Genomic DNA, 16,674 nt, shown 5'->3' with positions numbered 1-16,674 from the left:
GTGAAGCATATTACCACAAATTTAGCAGCTTAAAGCAACACAAAGTTATTGTTGCACTGTTTCAACAGGTAGAAGTCCAGGCATGATGTGGCTAGACACCCTACCGGGCTGAATTCAAGGTGTTGGTTGAGACTGTTCTCATCTGGGGCTTAGGGTCTTCTTCCAGGCTCACTGGTTGTTGGCAGAATTCATTTCTTTGCAACTCTAGGACTGAAGTCCCTGTTTTCCTTCTAGCTGCTGGCATGGCCAGCTCTTAGCTCTTGGAAGCAGCCTGTAGTGCTTGCTTTGCCCTTGTAAGTACGTGGCCCTCATAAGCAGTTCTCATTGTGTATGTTTGCTTTCTTCCCACCCAGTCAAGGATGTTTTAGTCTGTTTTCTGTTGCTTATGGAACTAGGTAATTTATAAAGAAAAGGCATTTATTTCTTACAGTTATGGAGGCTGAGAAGTCCAAGGTCCAGGGACGCCTCTGGTGAGGGTCTTCTTGACGGTGAGGACTCTGTAGAGTCCCCGGCAGCACAAGGCATGGCATGTTGAAAGGGCTGAGTGTGCTAGCCCAGGTGTCTCTTCCTCTTCTTATAAAGCCACCAGTCTCACTCCTATGATAGTCTATTAATCCATTAATACATTAATCCATTCATGAGGGCTGGGCCCTCATTTCCCAATCACTGCTTATAGGCCCAACTTCTCAGTACTGCCACGCTGGGGATTAAGTTTCAACATGAATTTCAGAGGGGACCAATTTTCAGACCAGGGCATATCTCACTGCGATTGTTTCAAAATTTTAAAATGCAGGCTTTTTAAAATTTTTTTTATTTTTGAGACATCCTTGCTCTGTTGCCCAGGCTGGAATGCAGTGGCATCATCATAGCTCACTGCAGCCTTGAACTCCCAGGCTCAAGTCATCCTCCCACCTCAGTCTCAAGTAGCTATGACTAAAGGCACATGCCACTGAGCTGGGATAGTTTTTTTTTTTTTGTAGAACAGGATCTCACTTTGTTGTCCAGGCTGGTCTTGAACTCCTGACTTGACTCCGGATCCTCCCACCTCAGCCTCCCAAAGTGTTGGGATTACCGGCATGCGCCGCATCTGGCAAAAAATGTGTTTTTGTTTTTTGTTTTTTTTTTAATTTGGGGAAACATAGTAGGAACTTATTCCTGGAGAAGGCAGAGGCAGATAAGAGAGCATCTGGAGCAAATGAATCCTGGACAACAGATTGGACCCACTAGGCAGGACCATCTTTAGTGAGGGCTGCTACTGGATCTCTTTATGGAGAAGCTTGAGGTTCTCTACCTGGCCTTCCACCCAGGAGTGGGGATGGGTCAAGCTCTGTTGGTTTGGGAATATTACTCTCCCATGGGCTCCCAGAGCTGTTTCTGGGCCTGCAGTGCAGTGCCTCTGGGCCTATGTTAGATGGGCCATGCTTCATTGACAACATTGATTTTATGTTTATTTGTGAAAGGGCAGAATATGAGATTACCAAATAAAATATAATTTCAGGTGTAATTAATGAGGGAGTATATTGCATTCACTTTTAATGAGATTCTGGTGTTACAAAATGATTCCATGTAATGAACCCTAGGAAATCAATGAAAAGTTTAATTACAGTTATGGCAGTGTTGTATGAGAAAATCGCTTTGGTCAATTTTACTTGTACAATTTATCAGTCCTCCCTGCCTTTCTTTTTCAAATTAATTGCTTTGATGAAATAAGTATAAATACATTCTTTGTTAGCTTGTGGGTTTTTTTTTAGAAATGTGTTACAAAATTCAAATTTCCTTCTCTCTAGTAATAGTTGTTATTATTTTTACATGTATTACCATTTACAATTCGTACATTTAAAAATTAGGTAGTATTTCCATTTTGTAAATTTCATTATTGTTATGTCTTACTAAAACACTGTTCTTTTCCCTTTGTTAGCTTTTTATAAATCACTTTTTGTCTCCTCAATTTGTCAGTAGATGCAGTTAAACACTTGATGTACTTTCTCTATGCTTTATCACCCCATCAAGCTCTGGGGTGAATAAAAAGGTTAAATAACAAGATACTTCCTCCTCTGATTAGCAGTTTTCCTTTCATGTAACTACAAACCCTTTTCAATTTTACACAAAATGAACTTTCTTTTTAGAACATTTCTATTGTTGACAGTTCAATGATTATGAGGCTTTCTTGTCCACTGTAATGGTAATTGACTTAAAAAAATTTGTTAAGCACAATACAAAATGTTGATCTGGATATTTAGAGATCTCTAAGGTATAATACATCATCCTTTGGAGTATCCCTGGGGGCTTGGCTCCAGTATCCCATCTCTAGTTTACTTATAATACCTAATGCAATGTAAAAATGCTATATAAATAATTGTCATACTGTATTGTTTACAGAATAATGACAGGAAAAAAAAAGCCTGTACATGCTCATTACAGACGTAACTATTTTCTTTCCGAATATTTTTGATCCAAGGTTGACTGAATCCACAGATGTGGAACCCATGGATACAGAAGGTTGACTATAGTCTTCTATTTTTGTGACTCTGGATTTTACTAACTATATATTGAGAAAGTTATAGTAGATTTTCTTTTAACTATTATAGTTGTTTATGAGTAGTAAACAACTCCACTTTTGTGTTCAAGGCCTTAAATTATTTTGGCTGATTTACTCTATGGAGAGAAGTAGTTTACTTAGTTTGATTTTAAGAGAGAAACCTCTGCAGTCTCTTTTTCCTCATATTCTCCCATTGATAACATCAGCCTTTCTTCTTCATAGTATAATTCTGATACAAATGAGAGGCAGCCTGGATGTTAAGGATTTTTATTCTAGTCCTGGTTGTCACTGATGCACTGTGCAATATGTGAAGAGTCGCCTAACCCATCTGGAGAGCTCTTGAGTCTTGCCAAACAAGATGAATCTTGTTCTTTCACACTGGCCTGTCCAGGAGGTTTTGCAATTTATGGTGTGATATCTACAAAGAACGAAAAAGCTTCCTCAAAGCCGGGTGCTATTTGAATATTCTAAATGGAGCTTTGTTGTTTGCTTTAAAAAAATAGTGCCTTTCTTGATGGTCATTCAATGTGTGCAGGTAAAACTAAATGGCCTATTACAGGAGAGACTGTTCGTTCCCCATTGGCACAAGGGTAAAATGTACCTGCGACTACTGTTTTCAGAGTCTGTAATCACCATGGCATTTTCCTTTAGGCGTAAGTTGTTACAGAATTAGATAGCTAAAATTTTCTCCAGAATGTTTACTTTGAAATTGAGTATTCTACCTTTGATTGCTACCTTCTGCTCCATGTGATTCTTTGCTGCTGTTAGGTACCTTTTGTGCACTTGTTGTGTTATGACTTGTAGTACCATATAAGGGCCAGAACAGGCTGTACCCCTGAGCAGAGGAGATGTGAGAGGGGACAGCACATGCTTTCTGGCCTAGACTCCCCACCTCAGCCATGCTGCCTTTCTCCTGAATTTGTACGTCTTCATGACTTTTGATTAGCCTCGTTTGCCTTCAGCTCCTAATCTGCTCATCTTCCTGTAATCTTTATCCAAACCTGCACCCTCATTCCTGAACCTTGCTCTCTACTTATATCTGTGCATGTCTCTCGTTTCCTGGAGGTAAATCTTCCCCCAGGATACTCGGATGCACGCCATATTCGGTTGGGAATGACTGACTTGAAGGAAGGACCCCTTGTCAAAATACTTGTGCTCTAGGTACTTTGAATTGAGATAGTTATACTTAAGGCACCTTACAAACTACCATTGAACCCAGCCAAAGTATTTATTTGATTTAGCAATATCAAGAAATCCGTGACCCCTACAGATACTAGGGAAGGGGCTTGTTCATATGGTAGAACTATAAAGGATAATTGTAAGTTGCTGATAAGACTAGATTGAAGAACATGCCAGCCAATTCATGATGATTATGAGGAACTACCAGTTTCTCCAGCATGTACCTGCCGATGCCGATAGTGGTGGCTTCCTGTAGCCCCTCACATGGTTACTGGACACCTATGCCCCCTTATCGTCTTGATGCGTGTCTCCAAATAGTCTTTGTGTCTTTCATTCTTTTCCTTCCCTCCATCTGTAAAGATCTGACTTTTTCACATACTCCTCTGCATTGTACCTGCTGCCCCTCGATCTCATCCATTCCCTCAGGCTCAGCTCATGGTGACTCCAGAGCTTCATGCCTCTCCAGTCTCTCAAGTCTCCCTCCTGAGCTTTATATTTCATATTTCATCTGTGTTCTTTCTATTTCTACCTGGATGTCCCACGGTTTCTCAAAACAGCACGTGTTGCTAAGGCCACTAGCTTCATCACCTCTTTCCCTAATGTTCTTACTTCTATTAATGTTATCATACCTTTCCATGTCACCCAAGTGCATGGCAAATGGTAAAGTTCACTTTTCCATTCATTCTTTTTTGTTGTTTTATCTTCCTACCTCTCCCAATTACCAGATCCTAACAATTCTCTAATCAAAATATCCCATTTTTACAACCCTTATTCACAATGAATTAATGGTATGGCCTCCTAAAATGTTCCTCTGTAAAACTCTCTGCCTCTCCTAAGTCATAGTGCACAGATACTTCCACTTATAGATTGCCTTCTTGCATTCGACTTTCAGTGACTCTCCACTGCCAACCAACCAAACTACAAACTCCTCAGCTTGCTATTCTGCAGTCTGACAGTTGCCACCTTTTCTCCTGTTTTTCCAGTAAATACTGCTCTATGCCTAGCATAGTGATGGCCCCCCAAATACAGCAGTGAACTACACAGACCGGGGTCCTACCTTCATGGAGCTTATATTACAGTGAGGAGTCAGAGTGTAGTGTCGTGAAGGAAATAAAAGGAGGATGTGAGCAAGGAAGTAACGGGACGCTTATGTTAGATGAGGTGATCAGGAAGGTTTCCCTTAACAAGTAGTATTTCAGATGGGATCTGAAGGATGAAAAGGAGCCAGCCATGGAAAGAGGCAGATGAAACAAAAGTGCAAGAACCCAGGGACAAGAAACAGCTTGGAATGCTCAAAGAATAGAAGAATTCTCATGATCGGAGAACAGTGAGTGAGCTCAAGAGAGGTATAAGATGCACTGACTGGCAGAGAAAGAGTTTACATTTTATATCAGGTATAGCATCAAAGAATTTTCCGTGTTCAAAGCAGCGATGTGATTTGATCTGTTTCATTTTAAAAACACCACTCTGAAGAGAAGCAAGATGGAAGCAGGGAGACCAGTTGGGGGTGAGCTCTTATGGTAATTGCTTGGACTAGGTCAGGGTTTCTCAAGCTCAGCACTACTGGCATTTTAGGCTAGAAAATTATTTGTCGTTGGGGGGTATCCTATGCACCATAAGATGTTAAGGATGTTAAGAAGCATCCTCAGCCCCTGTCCTCTAGAAGATAAGTAGCACCGTCCCCTCCTATCAAAAATGTTTCCAGACAATGCTAAATGTCCCCTGGGGGGCAAAACTACCCCTGATTAAGAACTGCTGGACTAGATGCTGGCAGTGTGATGGGTTTCTATCTCTACCTACTGTAGAGATAGAACAGACACTACTTTGTAATGAATGGGATATAGTGAGTGACAAAGGAGATAATCAAATATGCTTCCTAGGTTTTTGGTTGGAGAATCTAGGTAGATGGTATCTTGCATACTTTAGAATCTTGACATTGGTCTTCCCTTCCCTTGTGCCTGTTCTTGGAATTATCCTTGTACCTGTAATGTTGCTCTCCCCACCATTCTCTTCCTTTCTCTGCATCCCCTCTAGAAGATCCAACTTAAATGCCATCTTCTTGAAGCTTTTCCAGATTTGCCCACCAATGGGGATCCTTTTTCCAGCGGATTTCTACAGCTCCATATCAGCACCACTCTTGGACACTTTCTGGCCCTGTCAGCTTCTACAAACCCCAGGAAAGAAGCAGCAGGGCCTACCGAAAAGGAGCAGGCTTGGTGGATGCTTGAACTGTCTGGCTTTGCTTCTGTACCTCGCCTCTTCACTTGGTTCCTGTTGATGGCTTGTAGGATTATCATCTCCTACTACACATTCTCTGACCCCTGGGACCATCATCTCTTATAGGCAAGCCCACCCCTAGGCTTGTCTGGAGTTTGTCACATAATTGGGATCCTTGTTATTTGTTATTTGCTATTTTGTGTTACAATTATTAAGGTATATCTGCCATCTCCCTTTCAAATTACCCAAGAGCAAGAATAAGACCGTATACATCTTTATCCCTGACAGTGCATACTGATTACAAATTTGGTATTCCGTAAACGTCTGTTGAATGAATAAGTGAATGATTGAATCTGGAAGACTGACCTTATTTTTTTCTCTTGAGTATGGAATTAAAAGAAAATTAACATTTTTATATAATTAGTACATGTAGTTTTTTTTTTTTTTTTTTTTTTTTTTTTGAGACGGAGTCTCGCTCTGTCGCCCAGGCTGGAGTGCAGTGGCCGGATCTCAGCTCACTGCAAGCTCCGCCTCCCGGGTTCACGCCATTCTCCTGCCTCAGCCTCCCAAGTAGCTGGGACTACAGGCGCCTGCCACCACGCCTGGCTAGTTTTTTGTATTTTTTTAGTAGAGACGGGGTTTCACTGTGTTAGCCAGGATGGTCTCGATCTCCTGACCTCGTAATCCACCCGTCTCAGCCTCCCAAAGTGCTGGGATTACAGGCTTGAGCCACCGCGCCCGGCCTAGTACATGTAGTTTTTTTAATCAGGAAAATGTGGATCTTTTTTAAACCAAAGATGAGCCTGTACTTTGTATTATTAATATAATCAATTAGTTTATATGAAAGGTGGCTTGTTTTTTGTCTTTTTGGCCTTTACAGTTGGGACTGTCGTTGGTAACAGTGCGTCTGCTCTGTTTCTGTATCACAGCTCTAGTTGTAAGTACCACTGCAGCTGGATTTGCATTGGCTCCGGGCCCTTTTGACTGGTCCTGTTTCCTGCTTACTTCTGTTGGGACAGGCCTCGCATCCTGTGCTGCCAACTCCGTCAATCAGGTCAGTTTCACACTTTCACCTAAATTATAATACTGTCACTTTTTCCTAGATGGCTGTATTGTCATATTTTTAAAAACCTTCCAAACTCATATATATTGATGGAGAAGCATTTGTAACACTATATATCCTATAGGAGGCTGTGGGTTTCATAACCAATTTGTCTTTTCGTTTTGAGATGAATGGTTTTCAGATATGTTCAGGTGAGAGAGCAATAGAGTAGATGCTTCAAATGACTAGGATTCCTTGGGTTAAAACATGTTTTTGAGCTGTCATAACTTTCTACTCTTAGCGGTATCTTTGTTTATCCGTTTCAGATACATTTCCCTGAGCTTGTCATTTTTATGCACTATTCTTTCTTGGTTTCATTTCTTTGCATTTTAAACCACTACTATAAGGAACAGAATATATTTTAAATACACATATTCAGCTATTTTTTTAAAAAATCAGTAATTTAGTACTCAGTTAACTTGGTATATGGAATAAGATTATACCCCAAAATTAGCATATTATTTTTAATACATGCCCCCCATTATTTTAAACATCAAAATAATTCTCCCAAATAGTTGTTTTTTTCCGCGTCTGGTCATTGTGGTCTGCCCTAACGTTGTGGCTTTTTCATAAGATACTATAGTGAAAAATTTTGGCTAAAACTTAAGGAAAATCGTTTTCATTACCAGAACACCCAAGAGGAGTTGGCACAGTTTTAAAACAGGAATTCAAGTTACCAGCAGGAAAACAGCTTGGCTGAGTGGATATATAAGTTGCTAGTCTGCAAAATATGTGAATTTAATGTGATAATGCCTATAGCCATTATGGTTCTACAGTATCTTGTTAGCTATTTGGAGAAGGATCAATCTATTTCAAATAAGTGTTTGGTCGTTGTTATTGTGGATGTCAAAACAGTCTTACAGTGAGGTTCAAATAGTGCTACCACTTTACCAAAAGGATCATCCCCTTCTATAAAGCCAGACACCGTCTCTTCCAAGTAGTGTCTTCCTTTGGCTACCTTCCCATGTTTTCTGGTAAAGAGAATAAACATGGTTCCGCCATGAACATATTTTTAATGAAAATGCGAATAAAAAGCAATATAAGCCAAATTGATTTATTTGTCCACTTGGGTCTATTTTTTATTTTTTAAAGTTATTACCTCTATTTGGTTATACATCTGGGACCCGAGATTAAGTCAGGAGCACATTCTAGTTTTCAGCCTCCTTTTCTTAAATTGAAAAGCCCCATTTATCCTTAAGATACTGATTATCGGCCGGGCGCGGTGGCTCAAGCCTGTAATCCCAGCACTTTGGGAGGCCGAGACGGGCGGATCACGAGGTCAGGAGATCGAGACCATCCTGGCTAACGCGGTGAAACCCCGTCTCTACTAAAACGAAGAAAAACTAGCCGGGCGAGGTGGCGGGCGCCTGTAGTCCCAGCTACGCAGGAGGCTGAGGCAGAAGAATGGCGTGAACCCGGGAGGCGGAGCTTGCAGTGAGCTGAGATCCGGCCACTGCACTCCAGCCTGGGCGACAGAGCGAGACTCTGTCTCAAAAAAAAAGATACTGATTATCTCAAGGATTTAAATTATGTAGAGTCAAAGAAAATGTTTAAAATAAAGTATGCACATTCAGAGAAAAAAATAACTAGAAAGCATCAAATGGTTCAGAAACTCCTAAATATTATAAAAAAGAGGAGTTGTTTGAGTTGGAGCTGCTCCTCCTCCCCTCTCATCCCACGCCTTTTCTTTTCAAAAATAGGTAGCTCAAGAATTTATCATGGAAAAAACCTCTCAGTTGTAGCAAGAAAGTATTTGGAGGAATAAAAATGGAATGATTTACATTTAAGCAGAAATTGACAGAAATTGAACATAAGCCAAGGTTTTGGAAATTTTAAAAGGATGTGTTTAGGTGGCTGCTTGATTTTTAGTCTGTAGAACTATTTTTGCTATAGGGGGCGAGTTGGATTCTGTAAATTTTAAAAATACGGAGGAAAGCCACAGAATGCATGATGGGATTCTTTCTGGTACTGAAAAAGTGCAGCGTCTGCCTCTTTCCTCCTTAGGCTGGTTTTTCAGCCCTGCTCTGTATCCCACTTACACAGCGCTCTTGATCTTCCGTTGGAACTCCGTGTCATGTTCTTCATGTGTCACTCATCCCACACAGGCCTCTGCAGTGTCCTGAGTGATGTCAGTTCTTCATCAGTGCTTGTGGTACAAATGAATTTCTCCATCTTTTTGTACCTCTCATATTGCTTCCTTCCACTTATCTCAGGCTCTGATTTCATTTGGAAGCATCACAACACTTGAAAAATCTCAACGATTCTCGGTATAGTAGAATCCTAGTGTTATCATTGTGGTATCAGTCAGCTTCCCACATTATAATATTTCCCAATAATGTTAGAGATATTTTAGTTCCAGTGTTAGGCAGTCTTATAAATTTAAAATAAAGGAATGCAAAACCATTTTGATTAGTGGTTTTAAATAGTGTAAGCCGAACAAAGAGCACTGAGCAATAAGGGTTCACCAGAGTTTTTGAGTAACATATAAATAAAGCAGTAGTCCTTAGCAAAAAAGAAGAGTTTACTATACTTTTTTTAGAGAGCTACTGTTCAAATTAAAAATACATATATGTGGTTGGTCTTTATAAAAGTTCTTCACTTTTAATAGAATTCTATGGGAGGAAAACTTTCCTTCTGTTCATATTTATAAAAAGATTCAAATTTTATTTATATTTTTAATTTATTAATATTTTCTTTTAGCAGTTATTCATTTAGTTCTCAGTATTCTTTGTACTTTATTTCTGTGATCTCTGTGAAAGTAGAAAAAATAAAGCTTTGGAAAGCAATTTTTACATTTGTTTTAAGGAGAGAAAATGAGATTCAGCTTCTGAATTATGAAGAAGTGACTAGTACATAAAGAGATATGTATAAGAAACCACTAACATTAAAATGTTAAAGTAAATTACATACATATTTTGTAATATACACACATGCTTCATTCGAAACCGTAGTGTGGCTTTAAAGCACATACGCCTTCAAAGGATGGAAAAATCCATAAAATGTTTTGAATTTTGCAACTGAAAGATAAAATGTTATGGATGGTTTAACTGATCAAGTCTTGAGAAACAAGTGACAAACTGAATAGCTGAATTAACAAATTTAAAAGATAAGAATTATCAAAAAACTATAACAATTATTTTGAGGATTTGACATAATAGTGTTATAATAAGCTGTAATTGGGATTATTTTACCTAGATTACATATACATGATGTTTTAGAGTGGTTATATCAGTCAGTGTGTATGTCAATAAATACATTTCTACAAGATAACATTTTAGTGATGAGATGGTATTCCATTTTATGGATGTGCCTCAACTTTCTCAACCAGTTCTCCATTGTTGCAGCTTTTTGCTTCTGTAAGTAACACTGCACATGTCTCTAATTGTTTTTAAAGACAAATTATTGGAAATGAATTGCCGGGAGGAAGGCTGCCAGTTAAAGCACACATGAAACCACTTTAACTTCAGAATATATGATCTTAACAGAATAACTAATTTTCTACATTTATACAGTGCTGTTGAATTTACAAAGCATATTTACATAAATTATTCTTAAAGGCTTATAATCCTTAAAGTAGGTGGCATTCTTTCTGTTTCTATGTGTAAAACATTTTGTTTTGCTATTGAATTAGTCTTTTAGAAGGCAACATTTAAAACATGTATTATGCAAATAATGTTTTCACTGCATATCAGTGAGAAAATATAGATAAGCAAAAATAACAATAACAAATATTATTTACTTTTCCTTTATGCCAGACTTTGTTCTGTGTTAGAGATATAGCTGGAAACAAACAAATATCTTTGTTTTGTGGTGCCTATATCTCACCACCCAAATAGATCCATTTGTTAACATTTTGGTTTATGTTATTATAGACTTCTTCACATACACACATATCTTCACATATATAACACATATGAAACATATTTAACATGGATATCTTCACATATATATCATATATATCTATAGTTTGGGTATATTTTTTCATTTAATAGTATGTCATGGACATCTCTCCATGTCAATATTTGGTATAGCATTTTTTTTTTTTTTTTTTTTTTGAGACAGGGTCTCACTCTGTCACTCAGGCTGAAGTGCAGTGGCGCAATCTTGGCTCAGTGCAACCTCTTCCACCTCCTGGGTTCAAGCAGTTCTCCTGCTGCAACCTCCCAAGTAGCTGGGATTATAAGCACCTGCCACCATGCCCAGCTAATTTTTGTGGTTTTAGTTGAGAAGTGGTTTCACCAAGTTGGCCATGCTGGTCTTGAACTCCTGATCTCAGGTAATCCACCCGCCTCGGCCTCCTAAAATGCTGGGATTACAGGTGTGAGCCACTGCACCCAGCCAGCATAGCATGATTTTAAGAGTTGTATATGGATATACTTTGATTTGTTTAATCAGTTTCTCCTTATTTGACATTTTAGGAATTTCTAGTTTTTGTCCATGTAAACGATGCTGAGCTGAAATTCTTTTAGCTAAATCTTTGCATATATCCTTATTGATTTTGATAGTTTTCTAAAAATATGTGGTCATGTCAAGAGATTCTGAGGTTTTCAAAATACAAAGTTAAAATTAAGAAAAACTACTTTAAGTAAAACTAAATGTCTTCCCAGTCTTTTGTTTGTTTGAAATCAACTTACGCTTCTGTTTATCAGTATGTTAAAGTGCTCATCACTAATGCTGTGAATTAGGAAATCTTGGCTGGGTTTATAGGTAACCCATCAGAAGTGTTCTTTTAGTTCAAGTTGTTCTGATGACTTACGAGGTGGAGTGTGTTTATTTTTTAGTGCTTATTGGCCACTGATGCGTTTTTTTGGTCAGTTGTTTGCTAGTGAGTTTTGCCTGTTTTGTTGTTGGGATGCTTGCCTTTGTCTAAGGGCTATTGCTGTGTATAGATTGCATTGACATATAAGGTGCAAATATTTTCTTCAGTTTTTGTCTTTAATGTTTTACAGTGCAGATGTTTCATATGTTTTTGCAGTGAGGTCTTTTTATTTTTAACACAAATGTAATACAGAAATTTTAATAATTTCTCACCTTAGCACTATTAGCAATTTGGACAAGATGACTGTTGTGTGGACTGTCCTGTGCATTGCAGAGTGCGTCCCAGCACCCCTATCTCTACCCACTGGACACTGATGGCACTCCCCCACCCCCACTTGTGACAGCTGAAAATGTCTTCAGACATCGCCAAATGGTCCCTGGGGCCTCAAATCACTCCCAATTAGGAACCACTGCTTTAATAGTTTCTACTTTTGATTTTTTTTCTGAGATCTTTACCCAAGATCCTGGCTATAATTTTTGTCTCAGGCAAACCCTGGCCCACATTTCTTTTTGTTTAATTACTCGTGGATAGCTAGCTAGGGTGATCATATGTACTTCTTTATGCCTGTGTTCATGGCATAATTACTAAGAATGCCTCTTTTACTTTCAAGTGTCCTAGTTTGGACAAGTAATTATATGATCTTGCTATTCATAGCCCACCTATGCCTTCAATCTTTTACCGTAAATGAGATGTAACAGTATCTTTGTATCGAAACAAATCTCATCTTGAGTTCCTTTTTTTTTTTTTTTTTGCCACAAGTGTTCCCATGAGACAAGTAGAGATTTCCTGACCACAGCCACGATCACCTGTCTGGCCTCAGCTTTCACCCTCTTTGTAGCTACATCTTGCTCTACTGTCAGCCTAATTGTAGTGTTTTACACACACACACACAGACACACACACACCACACACGACCGTAGAAAACATTTTATATCCATTATTACTCTGCTATTAGTAAATTGTTCTAGAATCTTGATGACTGATCTCCTTAGTTTTTACAATATTCCTGGCAGATTGTCTTCTCATTACTATGGCTCTGTAAGTAGACAACCTTGATGACTAGAATGCTCTTTCTCATCCTGAGCCAAAGTCAGCCTCCTTATAACTTCAATCTGTTGGTCATAGTTCTGCTATGTGGAAAAACTCAGTGTTCTTTTTTCTTTCGTGTGATAATACTTCCAGTGTATCACTTTCTGACTATGGTTAGTAGCCACTTGTGGTACTGCTGTATAATTATTCATTTATATCTCTTTCCTAGAGAATTCTTGACTTCTGGAAACCAATGATTATGACTTACATATTTTGTACATCCATCACTTCTGCCTACAAGCATATAGAGCAAGACAACAGAGTACAGCTTTGAAGGAATATGTATGAGGGAGGGGAGAAAGTAGCAATAACTGTTCATGATAACAGTAATTGCAGCAAACACTTGTGCTATATGCCAAATAATGTTCTAAGCATTGTACATACATTAGGTCATTTGTTTGAGTCTAGGTTCATCAGGTTTCAAAAAAAGAGTTCTTTTGAAAGATCAAATAAATGGTGAATGAATTGATAACTTAGTCTTACCTTTAAGGAAAACCATTGATGTTCTCAGCGACTTTACTTTGGAGAAAATTAGAAGAAAGGCACAAAACATAAGTAGAGTTTCAGGTCTTAGAAGCAGGTTATAATTAGAAAGGTAAGTGTGACAAGGGTACACTGTTATCTTTGGCATCGAGTGTATCTGTGAATGTTGAATAATTTTTGTGCAAGCAAATGAAAGATCAAGAGATGTGAATAAAATAGGGTCAAGAAGAGACATGTTTTTTGTTTAATACTGACAATATTTGAGAGACATTCATGGCTGAAATAAGGTAAAAAAGAAGGGCTTTGGATAAAGAGCTCTGAAGTATAGAGTAGGTAGGGCAAAAGAAAATTTACATCTTTTTAAACTCTGAAAGGAAAAACAGGTAAAGATTTTTTTGTTTTCCCAGTGAATATGAGATTAATATCTAATGCATTTTTCTCTATTTTCCTTTTCTCTGATGTTTCTTGTGTTTTGACTATACAGTCTGCCTAGAGCAATAGAAATTGACTTTCATCTTCTATGTTGAACAAAAGTGGTTATTAAATTTGGTGTTGTATTCCAGGAGAATAAGACTTAACGTTAGTGAATACCAGTGATGTGATTTATTGAACATCATACATATAAGAAAAAATCAATATGAGAAATGTATTTTTCTTCTGAATGTTGTGATTTGTTTGACTTTGATGTTTTAGCTGCTGGGCAACTAGCATTCATTCAGTGGTCTCTGAAGTTCATAACTCGTGGCTTATTCAGATGATTCAAATTAGCTACTGCACTAGATCAGGTTTGCATAGAGAGTTCTTGAATATCATGTGGGAAAGAGTCTCTAACTAAATATGGTTTTTATATATAAGGAAAATGATGAGCATTACTGAACAATGACAGAAAGAAAATGGATTTTGAATGCAGAGTCTCTTTTCCTGAATTTAAATAACCTCAAATAATTTCTAAATTACATTTGATTCCCCTTTCCAGAATGATCTATCTCAGTGGAGTGAGTTTGGCATTGGTATTTATAACCAAAATAACTCCAGGTGAGGTTTTGCCAACAAATGCAGAAATTATGATAATTCGAATATGTATTTGTAAATAGTTTTTCAATAATTTACATGCCACTGGTCATTATTCGCTTCTTACAATGACTCTGTGAGGTGGCATTATTCCAGTATTGTAGAAGAAGAAAATGAAGCTTAATGATACGATTGATCACACATGTCTGAAAGTGGTCAAATTGGGAGCAGAACCTGTGGACCCAGTTCACTACTATTTCCTCTCAAATGAGATGTCTTATTCCAGTCGCTACCTTGGAATCAGGCTGTTCTTTATTAATATGAGTCTTTCTGCCACCAGGTTAACTGCTGACATCCTTGTCACGGGGTAGTAGAGGTGGAGTTAACATAGTGGGTGTGGTGATGTATCTACCTCTGATGACATGGAGAGGATCTAGAGCACTTACGTCTTAGTCAAACTAAGTGTTCCATTAATGTTAGCTATGATTATTGTTATTAACATAAAAGTTTGGTCTGGTTTTGGCCCACATCTTTCACATGTTCAGAATCTGAATATCTTGCAGTTATCTCCAGTCTTAGTTGAGTCTAGATTCCTGGGATTTCAGAAAAAAAAAAAAAAAAAAAATAGCTCTTTTGTAAGATGAAATAAATGGTGAATGAATTTATAACTTAGCTTTAAGGAGAACCATTGATGTTCTTAGAGACTTTATTTTGGAGAAAATTACAAGAAAGGCACAAAACATAAGTAGTTTCAGATCTGAGAAGCAGGGTCTTAATAGAGAATGAGAAGGAGACATGTTTATTTTTCTCAGGGCGCTAAGACTTGGGTTATACTGGCAAACTTTAATATATGTATGTTATGAATATATGTATATATTTATGTCAAGTGTGTATATACTTGTTTATGAATTCTTTGTATTTGAATATGTGGTGATGACTTGGGTTCAGCAGACATTGATTTTCTACTCTTCGGTAAGCATTGTGGAATTATGTATGAGGTTCTGGTAAATCAAAGAAATATTGGTGGAAAAGGGTGATTCAAAAGCAGATAATTAATTGAGACATAATGGAAGTGATACAATGTGGACTTGGGGAGTTATAATTCTTGGTGTGTATCTCTGGGTAGCATGTTGTAATTAAACCTGATTTGGGTGGCTTGGAGACTTGCTTCCTTCATCTCCCCACCACCCCCGCCTAGCAGAGGTCAAAGTAGCGTTCTTTTCTAATTATCTCTTTCTTTTCTTTTCTTTTTTGAATCTTCAGTTACATTTTGCCATTCCTGATGGTTTTTGTTCTTCTGAATCCCATTAGCCTCCTAGTTCTCTGCTCTGAACCACAGACTCCCCTCCCTGTTATCTGGCTTAGATTGACTCTTGGTTGACTGATGACTGATGGCACTGATGTAAAAACTGACTGTATGGCTGATCCCTGAGAGACTGTATCGTTTCTTTGTCTCATACTCTTTGCCTTAGTGACAAACTGCTTTTAAGGTTTAATTTGTGAACATTTCGGTGCCTTCATATATATTTTTTACTCTAAAATTGGAGTCATTATATGATTCTGAATTCTAAACTGAGCCCCCAGACACTGAAAGGAATAGGAATTGGGGTGTCAGAGGGTGGTGGGGATGGACAGTAGAGCAGATGTTAATTGTTATACCTATGCTTCTTTAACCCAGACTACCTTTTGAGACTTCTTTGTCTATTGCTGTTTCTGACTAGTAATAGAGCTCCAGACTGCTTTAGGCAAGCTATTAGACCTTTAAAATTTGTGTGTAAGTGATTAAGTAAATCCTAAAATTCACATTTTCATGACCACCCATTTCTGTCTTACCAATTTTCTAAGAAGTTTTAGAAAATATTGTTGGGCAAGAAAGGGAAATTACTTACCTGTGTGATTAATCTTAAGGAAAATTTCACTGTGGCATTTCCTTCAGATCCTATGCCAGATTTCTTCCGGAAGCAATGATCACAGGGGGAACAAAGAAATTCTAAAGGATCTGAATGATGGAATGTAGAGATAGGATGAAACAAAAGAGAAATTTTGGTAGTTAATCAGATTTATGTATACTTGTAATCTAGAATATCTTTATGCTTTAAAATATACCATGTAACCTTAAAATACTAAGTTAAAGTGCAGCTTTACCTTTCATTCTGACTGGGCTTTCCTTAGTACTAAAAGATATCTATCTACTAGCTTACAAGAAAGAAAACTGCCACTTACAAGAAAGAAAAC

The 16,674-nt window shown here is 37.9% G+C and overlaps 1 protein-coding gene across 5 annotated transcripts in view; it reads left to right on the top strand.

The window, feature by feature from the left end:
* Positions 1 to 16,674, top strand: part of LOC117067668 (protoheme IX farnesyltransferase, mitochondrial) — a 142,728-nt gene that overhangs the window by 26,106 nt on the left and 99,948 nt on the right. For all 5 annotated transcript variants that reach the window (XR_004430815.1, XM_033184498.1, XM_033184497.1 and 2 more), the window contains exon 4: positions 6,865 to 6,989. Coding sequence is in view for 4 of the 5 variants with exons in the window: in XM_033184498.1 (XP_033040389.1) it covers positions 6,865 to 6,989 (125 nt within the window). In the remaining variant the exon portion in view is untranslated. The remainder of the gene's footprint in view (positions 1 to 6,864; positions 6,990 to 16,674) is intronic.

Source organism: Trachypithecus francoisi, unplaced genomic scaffold (assembly GCF_009764315.1).
Source record: "Trachypithecus francoisi isolate TF-2019V2 unplaced genomic scaffold, Tfra_2.0 Lachesis_group20, whole genome shotgun sequence".
NCBI classification, from domain to species: domain Eukaryota; kingdom Metazoa; phylum Chordata; class Mammalia; order Primates; family Cercopithecidae; genus Trachypithecus; species Trachypithecus francoisi.
This window is presented reverse-complemented; position numbering and strand designations above follow the sequence as displayed.